Raw genomic sequence first — 21,720 nt, forward strand, 5'->3', positions numbered from 1 at the left:
TTAGCCTATTAATTTAGGTTTTGAATTTTGGATTCTGTCCATTTTTGCCTCTAAAATATCTGTAGAATCATCTATTGCTTTTTATTACATAGTCATTGTCCTAGGCCTGTTTTCATCACTTCGTTTCTGCATATTTATTATACAGACTTCTTCTGGTTTTCCTGCCTGTTTTGTCTTTTCCATCTGTTCCCACTATTACCGGAGTTGTATTCCTAAAACATAGAGCTAATCTTGACCAGTCCCTTACTTTAAAATTTTCATTATGTTCATTGTACTTTCATCAGGGCTCATTGTTCAGAATGGTATCTAAAGCTCTTCTCAGACATGTTCCTAAACTTTCCTTTCATTTTCATGTTATTCATTCTGCTATGTAAACATAATACTGTCATATTAAGTTTCCTCTTCTTCCAGATACACTTCCAAACCTTTAATTTTTTTTTTTTTTTGAGACAGAGTTTGGCTCTATTGCCCAGGCTAGAGTGCTGTGACGTCAGCCTAGCTCACAGCAACCTCAAACTCCTGGGCTTAAGCAATCCTCCTGCCTCAGCCTCCCAAGTAGCTGGGACTACAACAGGCATGCACCACCATGCCCGGCTAATTTTTTCTATATATATTTTTAGTTGTTCATATAATTTGTTTCTATTTTTAGTAGAGACGGGGTCTCGCACTTGCTCAGGCTGGTCTGGAACTCCTGACCTTGAGCGATCCTCCCGCCTTGGCCTCCCAGAGTGCTAAGATTACAGGCATGAGCCACCGCACCCGGCCTCACCTTTCATCCATAATATTCCCCCTGCTTGGATAGCTCTCCCCACAACTTTTCTTTTCTTTTCTTTTCTTTTTCTTTTTTTTTTTTGAGACAGACTCTACCTCCGTTGTCTGGGCTAGAGTAGAGTGCAGTGGTATCATCATAGCTCACTGAAACCTTAAACTTCTGGGCTCAAGTGATCCTCCTGCTTCAGCCTCCTGAGTAGTGAGACTACAGGTACACACCACCACCCCTGGCTAATTTTCCTATTTTTTGTAGAGATGGGATCTTGCTCTTGCTCAGGCTGGTCTCAAACTCTTGGCCTCAAGCAATCCTCCTACTTTGGCCTCCCAAAGTGCTAGGATTACAGGTGTGGATGACCATGCCAGGCTACCCCTTTTTTCACACTTAGACAGTTTGCCCTAACCTACAGCTGTCCCCACTTTTGCATTTTGCCCCATTAGAAATTTTTTCATGGACTACTGTGATAGCAATTATTATATTCTGTTGTAATCCTTCATTAATAGGACAGTTTTACTAGCTAGAATGAGAGCCTTAGTAAATCAGGGACCATATTTTATTTATCATTGTATGAAGTAGGTATGTAACCAATCATTTGTTAAGTATTTATTATATTAGATTATCTGTCATGATAGTGAGTGGTGGGGGGGTTATGGTGGTGGGGGTAGGTGGAAAGGGTGGTTAAATTAGAAAATAGGGTAAGAAGAAGATAGTAGACAAAAACCAGGTTCCAAGTAGAATAAAACATTTATTTGGGAATTGAGAAGATAAATGTTAGCCCAGATTGGGAGATAAAGAACTTTACAAGAAAACATTTCCTATAAAAGGGGATGGAATCCCATCACACTCAGACATTATATGCATTAAGATAAAAGCCAAATGGCTTTTTTAATATGTCTCCCTTGGCCTCTTGGAGATTTTTCCAACTACCATCTGCTGTATAGTGTAGGGCATTACTATTTCGGTAGTTTTCTTTCAAGAGTTTCTTTTGCTAGTTGATTGTTGCTTCAGGTACTTATCCTACTGCACTTTGTGAGAATGCCTTTAAGACTGGTCTGTTTTGGGTAATTAGTTATTAGTGGAAATAGTTCTGTTGCAAACAGTACTGACTGATAATTCTCATAGCATGCCAAATGCTAGTGACTTCAGCTGGCTAAGAAATAACAGTTCTGCTGGGTACAGTGCTTGTGCCTGTAATCCTAGCACTCTGGGAGGCTGTGGAGGGAGGATGGCTTGAGCCCAGGAGTTTGAGGTTGCAATGAGCTATGATGATGCCATTGCACTCTACCCAGGGTGATAGAGCGAGACTGTCTCAAAAAAGAAAAAAAAATACTGCAAGGAAATACACCAAGATGTAAACAATAGTTTCCTCTGAATTGTGGAATTATAGCTCCCTAGAACTTTTTCTCTTTAAGTATGGTATTCACACTCCTCTAATGTACCTGTATTACTGTTAAAATACATGAAAAATTAATAATGAAATTTTTTAAATAATAGCTGATTTTTAAAGGATTCATAGAAGCTCTTCTTTTTCCTTTGGAAATAAACTTTCTTATTCTAATTATCTTTTATTTCCTTTTCTGTTAGTTTTATTAAGATATATTTCACATACCAGAAAATTCACCCATTTAGAGTGTGTACAGTTCAGTGGTTTTTAGTAAATTCGAAAAGTTAAGCAATCGTCATCACAATCTTAATTTTAGAACTTTTTAAATACCCTGAAAAGATTTAGTTCCTTTTAATTCTGTTCATATATTTTAGTAGTATGAATTCTTTTATACATCCTGTAATATTTTCCACGTGAACCTAGTACTGTGAGTTCAAAAGGCATGTAAGACATAGTCCTTGACTTCACAGAGCTGTTAGACTAATAGGGAAGAGAAGGAAATATAAATATACTTAAAATGAGACAGTTGGTTCAAGTGTCATGCCAGTGATATAGGCCAAATATTATCTGTGCAATTGAGAATCAGCTCTATTAAGAATAATGAAGGCCGGGCGCAGTGGCTCACGCTTATACTCCTAGCACCTTGAGAGGCCAAGGCAGGAGGATCAGTTGAGGTCAGGAGTTCAAGACCAGCCTGAGCAAGAGCAAGACCCCATCTCTACAAAAATTAGAAAATTAGCCAGGTGCAGTGTACCAGCTACTTGGGAGGCTGAGGCAGGAGGATCATTTGAACCCAGGTGTTTGAGGTTGCAGTGAGCTATAATGACCCCACTGTACTCTAGCCAGAGTGACAGAGTGAGACTCTGTCTCAAAAAAAAAAAAAAAAAAAGAGAGAAAAAAAAAAGTTACAAGGAGAAGTTTGTCTTCTATACTGTTATAATCTAATGCAGTTCCCTCACCCTCATACTAGCCTCTGTAACTCCTTCATTCTCTCACTTTACCATTTAAACATGTGTAATACTATAGTAAGTCATTACCCAGAATGGTGAGGATTTAACCAATTCCCAGAGTTTAGATAGCTATCTTCCAAAAGAGCTATTTTGTTACATACAATATAGTAAGAAATAAGTTTTTAAAATGTATCTATCCTGGAAAATATTTTAATATAAATATATAAATGTATTAAGTCATAATTTTGTACAGATTGAAAAATATCTGGGTTTACCTGAAAATGGGGAAAACACATTATTTCAGAGCCTAAATATGTAGTAATATAAATGACAAATTTTTATTTATCAGTCCTCATACCAGAAATTCTGTAAAGCACATTTACCTCCTTAAGGATGGGGACAGAAAGCATGAGGCAATTAAAAATATATTTATGAAATTTTTATTTACCAACAACTTCATGTTAATCTGCAAATGGTGAGGTGTGGCAGAATCTCTTATGGAAATAAGATATTTCCCTTTAACAGAAACCAAAGAGATTCTAATAGCTCTTTGGAAAAAAGCCAATCAGGGACATCTGCTTAATTTTTGTTATGCCTTTTATTTTAAGATTTCACTTTCAGCCTGTAATATCTGTAGTATCTTCTCAGTCATGAAGATCTTTTTTCTGTTATTTTGAAATTTTTATAATATAAAAAAGGCTCTGGCAGAGAGCCATTTTTGAGCCATGTGTGACAATCTGCAGAGATAGGAGGTTGCAACACTATCACCATATGGCCCACAAAGCAGAAAGTCACTCTTCACTTTTTATGGTATCCAATTTCTAAAATAGGTGGTCATCTCTAAAAAGCCTTTAAAATCAGTGCCATTGTTGGAAGTATTGTGGCTACATCTCAGAAAAATTACCTTCTAGTGAATATAAATACAGACTAAGATCATATGGACTGTAATGTTTCCTACAGGTGACTTAAATGACCTAATTCCCTCTTTTTGATTGCTTTTGAAATAGAAAATGCTTTTGACATTGTTTTGAGGACATGTGTCTTAAAAAACATATAGAATTATCCCTTGAATATGTCAAGGAATACCTGCATATAATGAAGGTGCTACTTGGGTCAGTTTTCTAGATTAGGAATAGATTTGTGAGCTTCAGCTGTGTGTTCTTATAGCTCTCCTTTTAACTACTGTACTTCTAGAGCTGCGGACTTCAACTATGAAACAGAATTAACCTGACTCAGAGTGATAGAATCTTAGTAAAGTGATGAACTGAGTCTGGAAACCCACATTACAGTTTTATCTTTTTTATTCTGAAAATAGTAATTTCATCTATTTTATTTCTGTATAAACAATTTAAATCATACTTTTTGTTTATCTAGATTGTCTTACAAGGACATGCAACCAGAGTAACTGCTAAATCTCAACAGAGTGGAGAGAAAGCATTTCGATGTGAATATGATGGATGTGGAAAATTATATACAACAGCTCATCATCTTAAGGTATATATAAAAGAAATGCTGTATCTAGTTATGGGAATACCTAGGACATTAAATACTAATGTGATACACTAGTATCATTCAAACACTACTGTTTTCTCCCACTTATGAATATACTGACACTCATATACAGACACATAAAAAGCCCATGCAGACTTTAGAAACTATCATTTTTTTGAGGGCTTGGAGTGTGTTTTTTCATCTCTGTATTCCTAATGTCTAACATACTGGCTGGCACATGATAGATACTCTATATATTTGAATAGTCTTTCAAATATTTGGACCACTGAGGTGGGAGGATCATTTGAGGCCAGGAGTTTGAGACCAGCCTGAGCAAGAGCAAGACCATGTCTCTACAAAACTAGAAAAATTATCTGGGTGTGGTGATGCAAGCCTGTAGTACCTACCTTGGAGGCTGAGGCAGGAAGATTGCTTGAGCCCAGCACTTTGAGGTTGCAGTGAGCTGTGATAATGCCACTGCACTCTAGCCTGGGTGACAGAGCGAGACCCTGTCTCAAAAAAAAAAAAAAAATTGGGGCCAAATATTTTTATTTTTAATTATTTATTTTTTTAAGACAGGGTCTCACTCTGTTGCCCTGAGTAGAGTGCCATGGTGTCAGCCTGACTCACAGCAACCTCAAACTCCTGGGCTCAAATGATCCTCCTCCCTCAGCCACCTGAGTAGCTGGGACTACAGGTGTGTGCCTCATGAAGGCTGGCTAAATTTTCTATTTTTAGTATAGACAGGGTGCTCAGGCTGGTCTCGAACTCCTGAGCTCAAGCGATCCTCCCATCTTGGTCTCCCAGAGTGCTAGGATCACAGGCATAAGCCACCTTGCCTGGCCCAAGTGTTTTTATTTTAATTGCTGCTAAACACAACAGAACATACCATGTCTCACAACAATAAAAGGTAAGATTTATTGAATAATTTAAAATGTGTCAGAAAATATGCACTTAGCATATTGGAGTAGTGGCCCTAGAGCTCATCTCTACTATTTATCAGTGTGTAATCTTGACATGTTAGTTGACCTCTTAGTACCTCATTTTCCTCATCTATAAAATTGGATTGTAAAAGTACCTCCCTCACAAAGTGGTTGTGAGAATTAGATAAGTTAATACTGTATCTGTAAAGTACTGAAAAATAGTGGCCTAATATATAGTAAAGCTTCAGTAAATGTTGGCCGTAGTCATGATTACTCATTTGTTGCAGCAACACAGTAGATCCTATTATGTCCCCACTCTACAGAGAGGACTTTGGGACTTAAAGAAGTCTAGTGCCTATGGCTACACCACTAAGCAGTGGCAGAGCCTTGCGTCAGATCTAGGTCCCTCTAGCAGCAGCCTCCACACTCTTAACCTTACATTTTGTAGCCTCTCCCTGCATGCTGCCCCTTCTGCTTCTCATCATGTGTACGTTTCATGCAAAAAAACATGGGCCACTTTGACTATTCTAGAAAAACTCAAAGGTCAAATGTTCCTGTTCCTTGTTTAAAATAAGTATTTCTTAATATGTAATATTTAGAATACTGAGAATTATTGCGTTATGGTTTTTGTGAAGTTGTCTTTTTTTTTTAAAAAAAGCATACAACAAAATCATTCAGCAGTGAGGGAAAAAAATAGGTCTGTGTTGAGACCATCTACCTGAGGTATACGTAAAGGAAATAGAATCATGCCTGCGTTTTAATAACAGGTCCATGAGAGGTCACACACAGGAGACCGGCCTTATCAGTGTGAACACCAAGGCTGTGGGAAAGCATTTGCAACAGGTAAAAATTGAAATTTTCTTTGTTTCTTTGTTCTGATTAGGGGGTCAAGCAGAGATGGGCCAGGGCAGGAACTGACTCCTCCCTAGCCATTGTGTGAATCTGCAGAAGCACATAACCAGTTTTTCAGTCTCTCTCTTAGCAGCCTTTTGTCCTACGTGCTCTACACCCCCTCTGTTCTCGTTTTTCTCCACAGACTTGTCTCTGCCTCCTGTGTTCAATACTTTTCATTCCATACTCTGTTTCTTTTAGCAGGAAATTAAAAGCCTAACTTTAAAAGCTAACATAGAATTTAACATTAGGACAGATCTCAGAGAACCGTGGAGAAATAGAAATTTAGCAGTGGATGGGGCCTCTCCAGGGACACATTCAGCAGGGCCAGGACTGGTACCAGGCCTCCTGACTTCCATTCCTTATTCCATGTCTGTATTCCCACTTCAAGCTTTTAGCATATGAGTTGTAAACAACATCTAATAAAATTGGGGCACTTTAAAAAAAGAAACACACAACCTCTTCCAGACAGAGATGAAACTATTGAATTTTCAGCATCACAGTCCTGAGCTGTCCATGCTCTTATATTTTAAATAGTTATTCTGTTGTATTTGCCTAGTATGTTATCCTTGGCATTTAGTATATTTTTCAATAGCTTAATCTCAATGTGCATGTTTAGAGGAGTATTATATAATTAAATTTCTTTTAAATTTTTCTTAAAGGTTATGGATTAAAAAGTCATGTCAGAACTCATACAGGAGAAAAGCCATATCGATGTTCAGAAGATAATTGTACTAAATCTTTCAAAACTTCAGGAGATCTGCAGAAACATATCAGAACTCATACAGGTACTAGTGTGAACAGAATGTCTTATCTAGGCCAGGAATTCTTAACCTTCAGGGAGGGACCGTGGGGAAGGAGTCCCTGGAAGAATTTCAGGAAATGAGCATCAAGGGCTTCTCTTAAACTCCTGAAATTCCATGCAACTTGCTGTTTGTGCATGTCTGCTTCTTTCCAATGAGGGCCTTAACTCTGTTAAATTCTCAGAAGGGTCCATGTCTCAAAAAAGATTAGTAATGGCCTTAGACCACCAGCCCTTTCAGTTTCCAGGAATTGCCTGAGCAACAAATTTATTTACCTTGGATTCACAGCTAGTTAGTAGCCAAACTGAGACCAGAACCAAAGACACCCAATTCTTTCTCAGTTTAGTTTTGCTTCTCCTGCATTAAGCTGCTGCTAAAGAAAGTGTCTGAACCCCTAGCAGCCTCACGGAAGACTTTTATTTCTTTGTGATCATTTCTCCTCCCCTTTACGTTTCCTTATCTCCTACATGGTACTTTATTCTTGTCTCCTTTTCCTTCGCCTCTTCTCCTTATACTTGATTGCTTATGGAATTAGTATTATAAAGGTAATTATTTGCTTTTAAGCAGAGCTGGAAAAAATTTAGAAACTGTTGATAAGAGATGCCATTATAAGCTGTTGACTAAATAATAAAGCAATAAGATAATTCCATTTGGGATTTGATTATAGTACAGATGTTTTAAACATGTGATAATTGTGTCACCGAATGCTGTAATTTCTGTACTTCTAAATATTCTGAAATAGTTTAGCAAATTTCCATGTAGGATTTTTCTAGCCTTTAAGGTTTAACCTTTAGCTCAAATATGACCCCACATTGGCTATACTTTACAATGTTCAGGAACAGACCTGTAAGTCTCTGCTTCTGTCTCCTTCATGCACTTATTTTTATTCATTGTATTGGAGGAAAGTGTTCCTAAGCTCCTGCAAATTCTATTTACATTTGCAACATAACCAAACTTTTTATATAAAAACTATATAAAACCAATAATCTAGTTCTATTAATATTGATCAAAAATATCAGGATTATGATTCCTTTGATAGTATTCATTTTTTAAAATCATGATATTTTCATTGGTATAATGTTGGATTGAATAAAGGGCCTAGGAATTTCTATTATAAACACAGATGATTTCAGTGCAAAAACAAAGCAGGGTGTTACAGAATCAGAGTAGTAGTATTTATAGTACAATGAAAATTGTTTTAAAATAGTTGATTCCTTACCATAGCATGTCAAAGCTGGGAAGACTTTAGAGGTCATCTAGACCCATAGAAGAGAAGAGACTTGCCCAGGATAAACTCCTTGTTCTCCTTAGGCTGACATAATAAACAAAACTCTCATGAAAGACAGGATCAAAGATTCCTGTTCCTTTTTAAATGGTTTCATACTTGAAGGCAGAAATCTTTTGGAATGGTTTTCATCAACAGGGGTATTGTAATTTCATTTGACCAAAAGAAAAATAACAAACTCACCATATATGTAGATAAATATCTATATCTAGCTGCACATACATATAGAGAGAGAATTTTTTTTTCTGCCCTGAAAATTGTTTGCTTAATGTGAGGTCATTCTAGAAAAGGACACATGGGAATCAAAAGGAAAGGGTACTTCCTGCTTGAATTTAAAGGCCTTTTGTGTTTAAAGGCCTTTTGTGTTCCGAGGTTGTATAAGGCAAATATGAATGAACGGAACATAATTGGCAGAGTAGACTTTTCAGATGTTTAGATTACAAGAATAGTAGTATGTTCAGCAAGTATTTTTGATGCACATTATGTGGTAGGCACTAGATTTTTAAAAGACCAAAAATTATTTTCCTTCAAGGTATTATAGCATAAATGAAGTAGGAGATAACCTTTTAGGGGATTCAGTTAGGGGCTCTTCTAACTTAATCCTTATTCTTGACTCTATTTTTCTTTTATATTTCTTTCTGATTCTTCTTTCTCTGCTTTTCTCAGCTCATTTTTTAATATGCCCACCTGAATGATTCCATCTTGGAGAGTCATGTAATCAGTGATGAGTTTTGAATACCATTCAGGGTTTCTTAGGTAAATTTAAGTTTGAAGTAGAAGGTGCTGTTTTCAGAAAAAAAGAAATGCCCGCAAGGGAAGCTCAACACAAGAAGGCTAGGATCCTGAGCATGATCCCAGGCAGTATTGAAGGATAAGACATTTCCATTTTCTTTATATTTTTGCAACATTTAATTTGTTACCCTTTGTATTTTCAGGAGAAAGGCCCTTTAAGTGTCCCTTTGAAGGCTGCGGTCGGTCCTTTACAACATCAAATATCAGAAAAGTGCATGTTAGGACACACACAGGAGAAAGACCTTATTACTGCACAGAGCCAGGATGTGGGAGGGCATTTGCCAGTGCAACCAATTATAAAAACCACGTGAGGATACACACAGGTAACAGTCTCTGATCTCTTGGTCTTTTATCTTTCAAAGCTCAGTTTAATTCCTGCCTCTTCCAGAAACCGTTTCCATTAATCTCTTCCCTCCTTCTACCACTTGGCACAGTGGAAAGAGATAAAGCAAATTTAAAAAGTTCACCTTAACATTCATATATTTGTGTCTTCAACAAACAGTTATTGAGCATCTATTGTGTGTTCTCCTGCCAGGCATCAGAGATAGACAGGTAAGACGTTGTCAGAGGTATCTACTTGAGGAAAGATAGTACACATAGAGTTGCTGCAATGTCTCCCATTATATGAACAATATGCTGTGAAAGCAGAGAGGGAAGCAGTCATTTCTGTGGGAATGGGAGAACCATTCTAGGAATGCTTTCCAGGGCAAATTTGACCTACAGACTGAATCCTGAAGTTTGCCAGGTAAAGGGAAGGATATTTCTGGCAGGGGAAATGTCTTGGGTAAAGCACAAAGGTATGAAAAAGGATGATACTGGTGGTGGTTCCATATGACTTGAGAGCATAGAGTTCATGTAGAAGATTTGTACAAGGTAAGGTCAGGGAAGTAGTCAGAGGCCTTGTGTGTTGTGCTGTCCATGCATGGTAAGGGTGGTTCTTAATCTGGACTTTTTGGAGCTTATTGGCAGAGGGGGTGGGGTGGTCTATGGATATATTCTCTTTTGGTAAACAGCTTTATTGAGATATAATTCACATACTATATAATTGATCCATTTAAAGTATATGAGAGGGTGGGCGTGGTGGCTCATGCCTGTAATCCTAGCACTCGGGGAGGCCGAGGTGGGAGGATCATTTGAGCTCAGGAGTTCGAGACCAGCCTGAGCAAGAGCAAGACCTCATCTCTACTAAAAATAGAAAGAAATTATATGGACAGCTAAAAATATATATAGAAAAAATTAGCCGGGCGTGGTGGCACATGCCTGTAGTCCCAGCTACTCGGGAGGCTGAGGCAGAAGGATTGCTTGAGCCCCGGAGTTTGAGGTTGCTGTGAGCTAAGCTGACGCCACGGCACTCTAGCCTGGGCAACAGAGTGAGACTCTGTCTCAAAAATAAATAAAATAAAATAAAGTATATGAGGCCAGGTGTGTTGGCTCACTCCTGTAATCCTAGCACTTTGAGAGGCCAAGGTAGAAGGATTGCTTGAGGTCAGGAGTTCAAGACGAGCCTGAGCAACATGGGATACCCTGTCTCTACAAAAAATAGAAAAATTAGCCAGGCTTGGTGGAGATGCACCTTTAGTCCCAGCTACTCAGAAGGAAGGCTGAGGCAGGAAGATCGCTTGAGCCCTGGAGTTTGAGATTGCAATGCAGTGAGCTGTGATGATGCTACTGACTCTAGCACCTACAACAAAGCAAGACTCTCAAAAAAAAAAAAAAAAAAAAAGCGCAATCTAAATCCATTCACTTCTTGGCTGTGGTTTGGTGCCACCTAGTGGCAGTTTCTGCTCTAGTTTAAATATCAGTTGGGCTGATTTTCCAAGTTGAAACTGACTGGCATTTCTTTTACCCTCACATCTTCCCCACAACCATCCACCAAGATAAGAACTTTAACCTGCCTACTTTGAGAATTGGAACTGGGCAGAGGACAGGAAACAACCACCAATTACTTTATGTCTAAGACTGAGACTGGCTGGGTGTGGTGGCTCATGCCTGTAATCCTAGCACTCTGGGAGGCAGAGGCATGAGGATCACTTGAGGTCAGGAGTTCAAGGCCAGCCTCAGCAAGAGCGAGGCCCCTCTCTACTTAAAAAAAAAAAAAAAAAGAAAAAATTAACCAGGCATGGTGGTGCATGTCTGTAGTCCCAGTTACTTGGGAGGCTGAGGTAAGAGGATCAATTAAGCCCAGGAGTTGAGGTTGCTGTGATGTAGGCTGATGCCATGGCACTCTAGCCCAGGCAACAGATCAAGACTTTGTCTCAAAAAAAAAGACTTATCCTAGCACTCTGGGAGGCCAAGGCGGGAGGATCGTTTGAGCTCAGGAGTTCAAGACCAGCCTGAGCAAGAGCAAGACCCCGTCTCTACTAAAAAAAGAAAAAAAGGAAAGAAATTAACTGGACAACTAAAAATATATAGAAAAAATTAGCTGGCCATGGTGGCGCATGCCTGTAGTCCCAGCTACTAGGGAGGCTGAGACAGTAGGATTGCTTGAGCCCAGGAGTTTGAGGTTGCTGTGAGCTATGCTGATGCCATGGCACTCTAGCCCAGGCAACAGAGTGAGACTCTGTCTCAAAAAAAAAAAAGACTTATATTACGTTACATTAGTATGAGATTTTACTGTTCGTGGGTGGTTTCACTATATTTAGAAACATATGGAAAGAGGCAGTTACCCAAGGAAGGTATAAAATGAGAATAAACTGGGACATGCACATATACATACTTGTATATGCACATTTTAGAAATCAGGAGTTCACACCAATACCTCCAATTCCAGTTCACCCTACAGGGTTCCTTTTTTTCTTCCCCTATTCCATAGTTGTATGCCTCTTCTTCCACAGCAAGAGCCCTGGCTTCCAACAGTGTTAAAATATTTACTCATTTGCTCAATCTTTTATTACATCTAAAATAGTTTCAGGATCGCTTCATCCATACCACTCCAATAAACAAACCTACTAAAAAGTGTTAAAGATGTGTTTGCAGTTCTTCCCCTTACCTTTGCCACTTAGCCCAATAAATAAATTTGATTTATTTTCTCCCTTACCCCAACTTCTTAGGTATAGTTAAAAGTGTTCATTTAAACTACAGTTAGATTGATCTGTTCCAGTTTGCTTTCAGTTTAGATCCCCACACTACTACAGGTTAGCACTGTCTGGCTATTTAATGATATTGAGTAATTATTAATTTTGTTTACAGTTGTTAAAAGAAAAAATCTATCCATTAGATATACCATCTGATATATTTACAAATGAAATGGAATGCTATCTGGAAGTGTTTCAGAATAATCCTGGGTAAGAAGAAGGGGGAAGGTATTCAACCCCCGACTGCTAAATTTGACTGGCTTAAAAAAAAAAAAAAAAAAAAAGGGAGAAATATATAGTAAATAAAAGAAACAATATTGGCCATAAATTGATAATTGAAGCTGGGTAATTGGTACATGGAGGTTTATTTCTCTATACTTGTATGTATGTTTGAAATTTGCTATAATAAAAAGTTCTAAAAATATATGTACTGCCTGTACTATTCTCAGATTATTTCATAGAACAAGAATTAAAGTATTTACTTCCCTTTGTATCGCCTACTTGCTATTAGTGAATACTCAATAACTTTTGATTGAATGTAAGAAGTCAGGTTAACTTAAATGGAACATGTATGTCCTTTTAGATATGTTGACATATCCAACTATGTCTAATAGATTTTTTTTTTTTTTTTTTTTGAGACAAAGTCTCACTCTGTCACCCAGGCTAGAGTGAGTGCCGTGGCATCAGCCTAGCTCACAGCAACCTCAAACTCCTGGGCTTAAGCGATCCTCCTGCCTCAGCCTCCCGAGTAGCTGGGATACAGGCATGTGCCACCATGCCCGGCTAATTTTTTAGTTGTCCAGCTAATTCCTTTCTGTTTTTTTTAGTAGAGACGGGGTCTCGCTCTTGCTCAGGCTGGTCTCAAACGATCCTCCTGCCTTGGCCTCCCAGAGTGCTAGGATTACAGGCGTGAGCTACCACGCCCGGCCTCTAATAGACTTTTTAAGAAAATCCTTTTTTATTATCTTTATAAAACCCTTAGGATAAGCTACATTAGGTATAGTAATAATTGCATTTATTATTGTCATTATTACAGTATTATTAATGATATCCAGAGTATCCAGTTACAGGGAACAATAAATTACAGTTTCATCAAAGTTAAAGTTAAACTGGGCAATATCTCTATCCTTACTTTTCTCATTCCTTGAGGTTAAGGGAAAAGTGTTCTTGATGCACAGGAAAGGCACTGAGGATGTAGACTAGCTCTTGAGCCAAGTCAAAACTATAGTTCTTGTGTGCTGCCTCATGGTAGGATGAGAAGGGATTTGGCAGCTATTTATTTTTAGAGGCTTTTTCCCCCTTGGGGGAGGTATGGGATGATTATGCCTGCATATGTAAAAGTTGATTTTTTTCTTTTTTTGGTACTGTTCTTTACTTAGGGGAAAAGCCATATGTTTGTACAGTTCCTGGGTGTGACAAAAGGTTTACAGAATATTCCAGTTTGTACAAACATCATGTTGTCCACACTCACTCCAAACCATACAACTGTAACCACTGTGGGAAGACATACAAGCAGATCTCCACGCTGGCTATGCACAAACGGACAGCCCACAATGACACTGAGCCCATCGAGGAGGAGCAGGAAGCCTTCTTTGAGCCTCCCCCAGGTGAAGGTTTTGTCCATTTTATCTGTTTCTGAGTTTGAGAATCAATAGTTATGAACATAATTTATCATATCATAATGTTTCATTCATATAATCACACAAACATCTAATTTACCACAGTGACAAGTGCTAGCAAAGAAAAGTACTTGGTGCTTTGGGATGTATAAGAAGGCAGCTTTAGTCTGGGAGGTCAGAGAAGACTTTCCCAAGGAAGTAATGTTTGGAGAGACCTAGAGAGTGAATAGTGTTAACTAGGTGAAGAAGTAGGGGTGGGGGGAAGGGAAGCAGAGATCAAAGGAAAGAGAAAGTTCCACATGTAGGGGATGTCATATGCAAAAAGCCAGGAGGTTGGAGAGAGGAAGTAAATTGGAGATACTGAAAGGAGCCTGGGCAGTGTGGCGTTTCTGCCTGAGGTGGTGTGAAATGAGGCTGGAAAGTGAAGCAGGGACAGCCAGCCTGTTGGGTCCATTAAGGATGTTGGTCTTAATCATATGAATAGAGAGATGCTCCCAAATAACTCTTCATTGATTCAGGTGTCATTAGGTATGTTGTAAGAGACACAATTATTTATTTCAATAAGAATAAACTCCTAGAAAAAATATTTTAAGAGAACTACATTCAATGATTGCAGTTAAATAATTAAGCATAGGTAAAACATAAAGCAAAGCATAGGTTGTCTTACCATTTTGTTACATTGAGTACCTCCTAAATGAAGTAAATTTGAAAATTAAAAGAAGACATCTTTTCTCATTTTTAATAACTGATACTAAAGCACTGAAAAACATTTAGGTGGGAAAGTTGGTTGGAGAATCAGGGAAAGAACAGATCATCTGCTCAAATGATCCCCTGTAGTCTTCATTTGTCTTTCCACGTATTTGCCAGGTGATATATGAAAATAATAATTCCGTCATTCCTGAGCTATTTTATTTTCTAGCCAAAACACTGTTAACTGTGCATGGTTAGATATTAAATCAACTGCCGAGATATTGGTCAAAGAATACAAAGTTTCAGTTAGAAGGAGTGAGTTCTGGAGAACTATTGTATAGCACTTGACTATAGTTAATAAAACTACACTGCATACTTGAAAATTGCTAAGAGAAAGAAGGTAAATAAAAAGATACTGCAATAATTTCTGAAGCCCTTCAGTTAGAAAGCAAACTTTGTAGGACTCTTCCTTTTTTAAGCTTCCTCAGTCTCTTCCTTAAATGTTGATGTTTCAGATTATCAGAAGTTCTTATATTCTAGAAAATATAATATAATAATATACATTTTGTTTAAAATAAAACGAAACTAAGATTGCTTTTCCAAGAATAGAGATGGATTTGTGTTCCTTTTCTCTCACATGATCCTCTGGGATTTGTAACCCATTGGAATAATGGTGTATAAATGTGGAACAGAAAACAAGAAAGTGAAGTAATGACTGTCATGGAAATTACACCTTGATGACTATAGCCACGTGAGTGCTAGCACCAACCACTGACTGTGAGAAGTATTCTTAGATAAGCATATTAAGTCCATCTTTGAAGGAGGAATTTTTTTTTTTGCTCTCTTTCTGACTTCATGGGAGGTGGAAAATGATGGAAAAAAAGAGGGATCGGGAATCTTCCTGGTTGCCAAGGATAGCAGTAGTGGGCGGTTGAAATTGCTGTTTACTTGCTAGTTCTTTATGAAGTGGATAGGGGTTCCTGTTCTGTCACTTATTAAATGATTAACCTTACTTCAGATAATGTGCCATTACATTGTCTTTACACAGTGATGTCATTGTGTACTGGTGACTTGTCATCAGTCACTTGTGTTAAAGACTAAGTTAGTATCAGTAGGTTGTGTTTACAAACCATTCTGGCTTTATGGTTAATGTTTTTGAAGATTGTCTTATCACTTTTAACAGCTTCTTAAGTGAATGAAAGAACTTAGTGCATACTTGCCATATTTGAAGGGTTACTTGCCAGTCTGTCTTTCTGTACAGTCCTCTCCTCCCTGCCCCCAACACACATGCACAGTATCATGTAATTACTCCAACCAAGAGAATAAACGAGGTCCAGCAAAATTAGAACACTTAAATTTGATGTGGAAAGATTTGGTTTGGTCTGCTTTGATATGGTTTGGCTTTGTAAAAGTGGAGGTGGAGGAATCAGAAGGAGGTCCTGGAAGCCATTTTCATGATTTAGGATATAATACATACACATTTTAATTTATATAATTTTCTCTTTAATACTTAAAATGTCCTGTTTTTTACACAGATGGGTTGGTTGGTCAAATAAATGATTCATTTGTTTTAAACAGGTCAAGGTGAAGATGTTCTTAAAGGGTCCCAGATCACGTATGTTACAGGTGTAGAAGGGGACGATGTTGTGTCTACACAAGTAGCCACAGTAACCCAGTCGGGGTTGAGTCAACAAGTTACACTCATATCCCAGGATGGGACTCAGCATGTAAGTATCCACCAAAAGCCAAACAGGTTAAATAATATTTATCTGAACCTGCTTGAAAGGCAGGCTGGGTCCCCACTGAGGAAAGCCTTGAATATCAGGGCTTAAAGTCTGAACTTACAGCCTGTAGGCAGTGGCAGATTCCTGAGAGGTTTTTCAGTAGTCTGCTAAGACAGACCACATGCAGGGAGCTTAGTAGACAGAGAATGTTTATGATGCTGTGGAATCCAAATGGTGCTGTTGGTATAGGTCCAAGGTGAGGTAATGAAGGTCAGAACCACAGTGAGATTGAGGCATTGAAAAGTACTACTGGATTCATGTGAAACATGGCTCAAAAAAGGGATAGGATTTGGTAACTGATTAGATGTGGGAGGTGGGATTGAGAAATCAGTAATGACTTGGCTAGGGTAATCAGGATATGATGGTACCATTAGAAGATCCTGGGAAGTCAGTGATAGGCAAACCTATAAAATTTCCATGATTCTCCTTAACAGGAATCCTGAGAATTCACTCACCTAGCTTCACAGAGTCTATAGAATAGGTATCTTGATTTCCCCCAGGAAAAGCACAGTGTAATGGTAGTTCTCTGATAGCCAAACTTGTCATTATTTTCTAGATGCCACTAACCTAAAATAATTCGGCCTTTATTTCATTTTTTTAAGTTCTAGCTAAGATTGTCTTAATACCTGGTGGAAACAGGCACAAGATTAATCGGTCCTATTTTGATACACAGGATTGGAAAATACAAAGCTTTCCTACCATCCCACTCATCCCCTTCCTCACTTTGACATCACTAATTTCCCACACTACTCTTTTTACACTTACTGGCATGCAAGATTAAACAAATCCACTTAAACCAGTTTTAATTCAGCATCAGCCCTGACACTTTTTCTTGAATTAGATCATCATATACAGAGGCCCTCTGAGGTCATTTGATCTAACCTTCCTCCTCCCTATACAGGAGAAATTCCTTCTGCAGCAGCTCTGAAACAGCCACTACTGAGAATGCCCCCAGCAATTAAGCAATTGCTCTCTTAAGAGGCAGTCTGTTCCACTGTTGGATAATTCTGGTATTTATCAGACCAGAACCTAACCCCATATCATCTCATGGCTCCTCTCTGACCATACAGAATAAGTGTAATCCCTCTTCATGTTTTCCAAAACAACTATCTTCCCCATCCCAATATTGCATTTTCTCTAGTTTTAACCTTCCCATTTCCTTCAGGAATTAGATTTCCATTACATTCCTTTAATCATTTTAACGGTAGACATTTATTGACCATCTACCCCATGCCAGACATTTTGGTAGACTTAATGTGGGAAGTACAGGAAGGGGAACATCACAGTCTAGTAGGAGAGAGACATTTGTAAAATGAATGATAATTTTTCATAATGAGGCTTATATAATTCAGGGATATATAAAGTGCTTTGGCCGCCTGGAGGAGCGAATACATGATTCTTCCTATAAAAGAATCTTGGAGGCCCTTATAGAGAATGGCTATTCAGTTGGGTCTTGAAGGATTTTCATGAGCTCACCATGGAGAGATTGAAGGGGAGACAAAGTCATGAAACTATAAGAGAATATGACACACTCTGGGATTGCCAATAATCAGTTGTGGCTGGAATGTCATATGCTGATTTGAAAGTTGTAGAAGATGAGTCTAGGGAAGTTGTTAAAGTTGATCAGGAATGCCATGTAAGAAGTCTAAACAATAAGTGATAGAGAGTCATTGGGGATTTAAGCAGGGAGGATGGTGAGGTTTGCTTTGTTTTGTTTTAGAAAGATGTCAATGTAGATGATGGTTAGGGAAAAGTTAGACTGGAAACCTGGAGAGTAGTTGTACTGTTGTAGAAATTCAGATGAGAGAAAAATAAGGGGCTAAATTAGGAATAGAGAAGGAAGAGATGCAATTAAGAAATACTATATTGATTTTTCTGATGATTGATAGAGTTTATTCCATTATAAAAGGCTTATTTGCTCCCACAGAGTAAATTTATACAAGGATTAGGCCCAGTCCTCAAGTAAGATTGCCGAATATAACAAGAATCATTGACTGATTTGTAAAACGCACTATATTTCAGGTCAACATATCTCAAGCTGACATGCAGGCCATTGGCAACACCATCACAATGGTAACGCAGGATGGCACGCCCATCACAGTCCCTGCTCATGACGCAGTCATCTCCTCAGCAGGAACACACTCTGTTGCTATGGTTACTGCCGAGGGTACAGAGGGGCAACAGGTAATTACTTTTTGTGTTATATCAATTAATACATATATCACTGTCAAAACTGTTACATAGATGTACAATATGATATAGTGGTTAACCACACAAACTTGGGATTGAATCCTATTTTTGCAACTTAGCTCCTTAACCCTCAGAGTCTGTTTTTCCTCATCTGTAAAATAGCAGTGATAAGTTGCATCTACCCCACAAGGGTGACGTAAGGATTGAATGAGATAATGCATGTAAGGTACTCATCCAGGTATACATTAAGTGTTCAGTAATGGTAGCTATTCATCATCAGATATTTAGGAGGTAAATGTATTTGCAAAATTTATTTAATATTTTTAATGCCGTTTATTCACATGGTTCAAAAAATCAAAAAAATAGACAGGTATGCAGTGAAGTCTTCCTTCTACTCCTGCCTTCATCAACTCAATTCTTGCCCCCACAGATAATCCACTTTTGTTAGTTTTTAATGTATTTTTCCAGTGACTCATTAAACATATACAAACAAATACACATAAGTAGTTGTCTTCTCTCCTTTTTTTTTTTTGAATGGGTAAGCTATACTGTTCTGCATCTTATTATTTTTTTAAACTTAACAATACATCTCAAAGATCCTTCTATTTCATTATTTAGAGAGCTTTCTCATTCTTTTGTAAAGCTGCATGCTATTCTACTATATGGATATACTGTAATTTATTTAAAGTCTTTTTCTGTTTCAAATAATACATAATCTTTTGCACATGTGATTTTGCATGTTTGTGAGTAGATATGTTAGATAAATCCCTAGAGTAGGATTGCTGGGTGCAAAGATATGTGCATTTGTAATTGTGAAAAATGTTGCCAAACTTCCCTTCTAGGGTTGTGCCAGTCTACATTCCCACCTGCAGGGTTTGAGAGTGCCTGTTTTCCTTCAGCATAGTCACCATGGTAGTATCAAACTTTTGGATTTTTGCCAATCTGATGTATTTTTTTGTAGTTTTAATTTTTATTTCCCTTAAAATAAATGATGTTGGTTAATATATTTAGAAACTGTTCTTGTATTGTGCTAAAGGCAAGGTTGAGTTCCAATCCTGAAAAAAGAACAAAATCGGTGGTCTTGTACACCTTGAGATACAAAACTCAGAATCATAAAGCTTCAGAAGAAAAGAGAGGCAAATAGTTTTGCAACCTCAGGGTAAAGATTTCTTGGACAGTATACAAAATGCACTAATAGTAAAAGAAAAAAACCTGATAAATTGGACTTAATCAAAATTAATTCTGCTCACCAAAAGACACATATGTTAATAAAAAGATTAGACAACCCACAGACTGAGAAAAAGATATTCACACTATATATATCTGAAAACAGATTTGTATTGAGAATATGTAACAAACTTCTACAAATCTATAATAAAAAGATGAACAGCCCATTCAAAATGAACAAAAAATAATGTTCTAAAATGTGCAAATAGTTGCTCATTTGAACAGACCTCACAAAAGAAGATATATGAATGGCCCATAACACAATTAAGTGCTCAACATCTTTCATCATCAAAGAAATGCATATTAAAATCAGGAGATGCCATTTCAGACCCAAGAAAATGGCTAAAATCAAAAAGACTAAAAAACACAAACTGATTGCTCAGAAGAAACTTGTGAGTAAAAAATAAATGTTAGCAAAGATGTGAAGCCACTAGAACATTCATATACTGCTAGCTAGTGGGAGTGTAAAATGACACAAATGGCCAATAAGCACATGAAAAGATGTTCAGCATTGTTAGCCATTCAGGAAATGCTAATCAAAACTACAGTGAGGCCAGGCTTAGTGGTTTATGCCTGTAATCCTAGCACCCTGGGAGGCTGAGGCGGGAGGATTGCTTGAGCTCAGGAATTCAAGACCAGCCTGAGCAAGAGTGAGGAGACCCTGTCTCTACAAAAAAAACAGAAAAATTAGCCAGGCATGGTGGTATGTGCCTGTAGTCCCAGCTACTTGGGAGGCTGAGGCAAGAGGATCACTTGAGCCCAGGATTTGAAATTGCAGTGAGCTGTGATGATGCCACTGCACTCTACTTAGGGCAACAGAGCGAGACGCTGTCTCAAAAAATAAAAAGAAAAAAGAATAACATTTTGGAGATTTACTCACATCGTTGGCATGTAATAACAGTTCATTCTTTTTTATTGCAGAGCAGTATTCTATTGTAAGAATAGTCCACAATTTGTTGATATATTCTCCTCTTGAACATTTGAGATGCTTCCAGTTTTTGACTATTATGAATAAGATGGCAATAAAAATTGTAGTATAGGCTGGGTGTGGTGGCTCACACCTATAATCCTAGCACTCTGGGAGGCCAAGGTGAGAGGATCACTTGAGGTCAGGAATTTGAGGTTGCTGTGAGCTAGGCTGATGCCATGGCACTCTAGACTGGGCAACAGAGTGAGACTCTTTGTCAAAAAAACAAAAACAACAACAAAAAAAAATTGTAGTACAAATATGTTTGTAGACATATGCTCTATTTGTCTTGGATAAATACCTGTTAGTGGAATTGCTGGGTCATAGGATAGAAGCATATTTAACTATATGACAGTGCCAGCAGTTCTCCAAAGTGGCTGGGCTGTGATACACTCTCACTAGCAATGAGTAAGAGTTCTATTTGTTTCATATCATCACCAACATTTGGAGTTGTTAGTTTTTAACATTTTAGCCATTCTAGTGGATGTGAAATGATATATCATTGTATTTTTAATTTACATATAAAAAAACCAATACATCATAATATCACTTGGTTATGATATAGTCACCTTTTTATATATTGCGAGATTCAATTTGCTAGTATATTTTTTAAAGACTATTTTTTAGAGGAGTTTTAGGTTCACAGCAAAACTGAGAGGAACGTACAGAGATTTCCCACATACTCCCTGCTCCCACGCATGCATGGCCTCCCGCATTATCAACATCCCCACCAGAGTGGTATATTTGTTACAGCTGATGAACCTACACTGACACATCATAAATCACCCAAAGTCCATAGTGTACGTCAGAGTTTACTCTTGGTGTTGTACGTGGGTTTGGACAAATGTATAATGACATACATCTCTCATTGTAGTATCATA

General features: G+C 37.9%; 1 protein-coding gene across 3 annotated transcripts in view; it reads left to right on the top strand.

The window, feature by feature from the left end:
- Window positions 1–21,720, top strand: part of ZNF143 (zinc finger protein 143) — a 52,589-nt gene that overhangs the window by 23,181 nt on the left and 7,688 nt on the right. For all 3 annotated transcript variants that reach the window (XM_045557493.1, XM_045557495.1, XM_045557494.1), the window contains exons 8-14: window positions 4,478–4,597; window positions 6,285–6,360; window positions 7,071–7,196; window positions 9,432–9,611; window positions 13,742–13,969; window positions 16,250–16,398; window positions 18,478–18,639. In XM_045557493.1, coding sequence (XP_045413449.1) covers window positions 4,478–4,597; window positions 6,285–6,360; window positions 7,071–7,196; window positions 9,432–9,611; window positions 13,742–13,969; window positions 16,250–16,398; window positions 18,478–18,639 — 1,041 coding nt within the window. The remainder of the gene's footprint in view (window positions 1–4,477; window positions 4,598–6,284; window positions 6,361–7,070; window positions 7,197–9,431; window positions 9,612–13,741; window positions 13,970–16,249; window positions 16,399–18,477; window positions 18,640–21,720) is intronic.

Source organism: Lemur catta, chromosome 7 (genome assembly GCF_020740605.2).
Source record: "Lemur catta isolate mLemCat1 chromosome 7, mLemCat1.pri, whole genome shotgun sequence".
NCBI lineage: Eukaryota > Metazoa > Chordata > Mammalia > Primates > Lemuridae > Lemur > Lemur catta.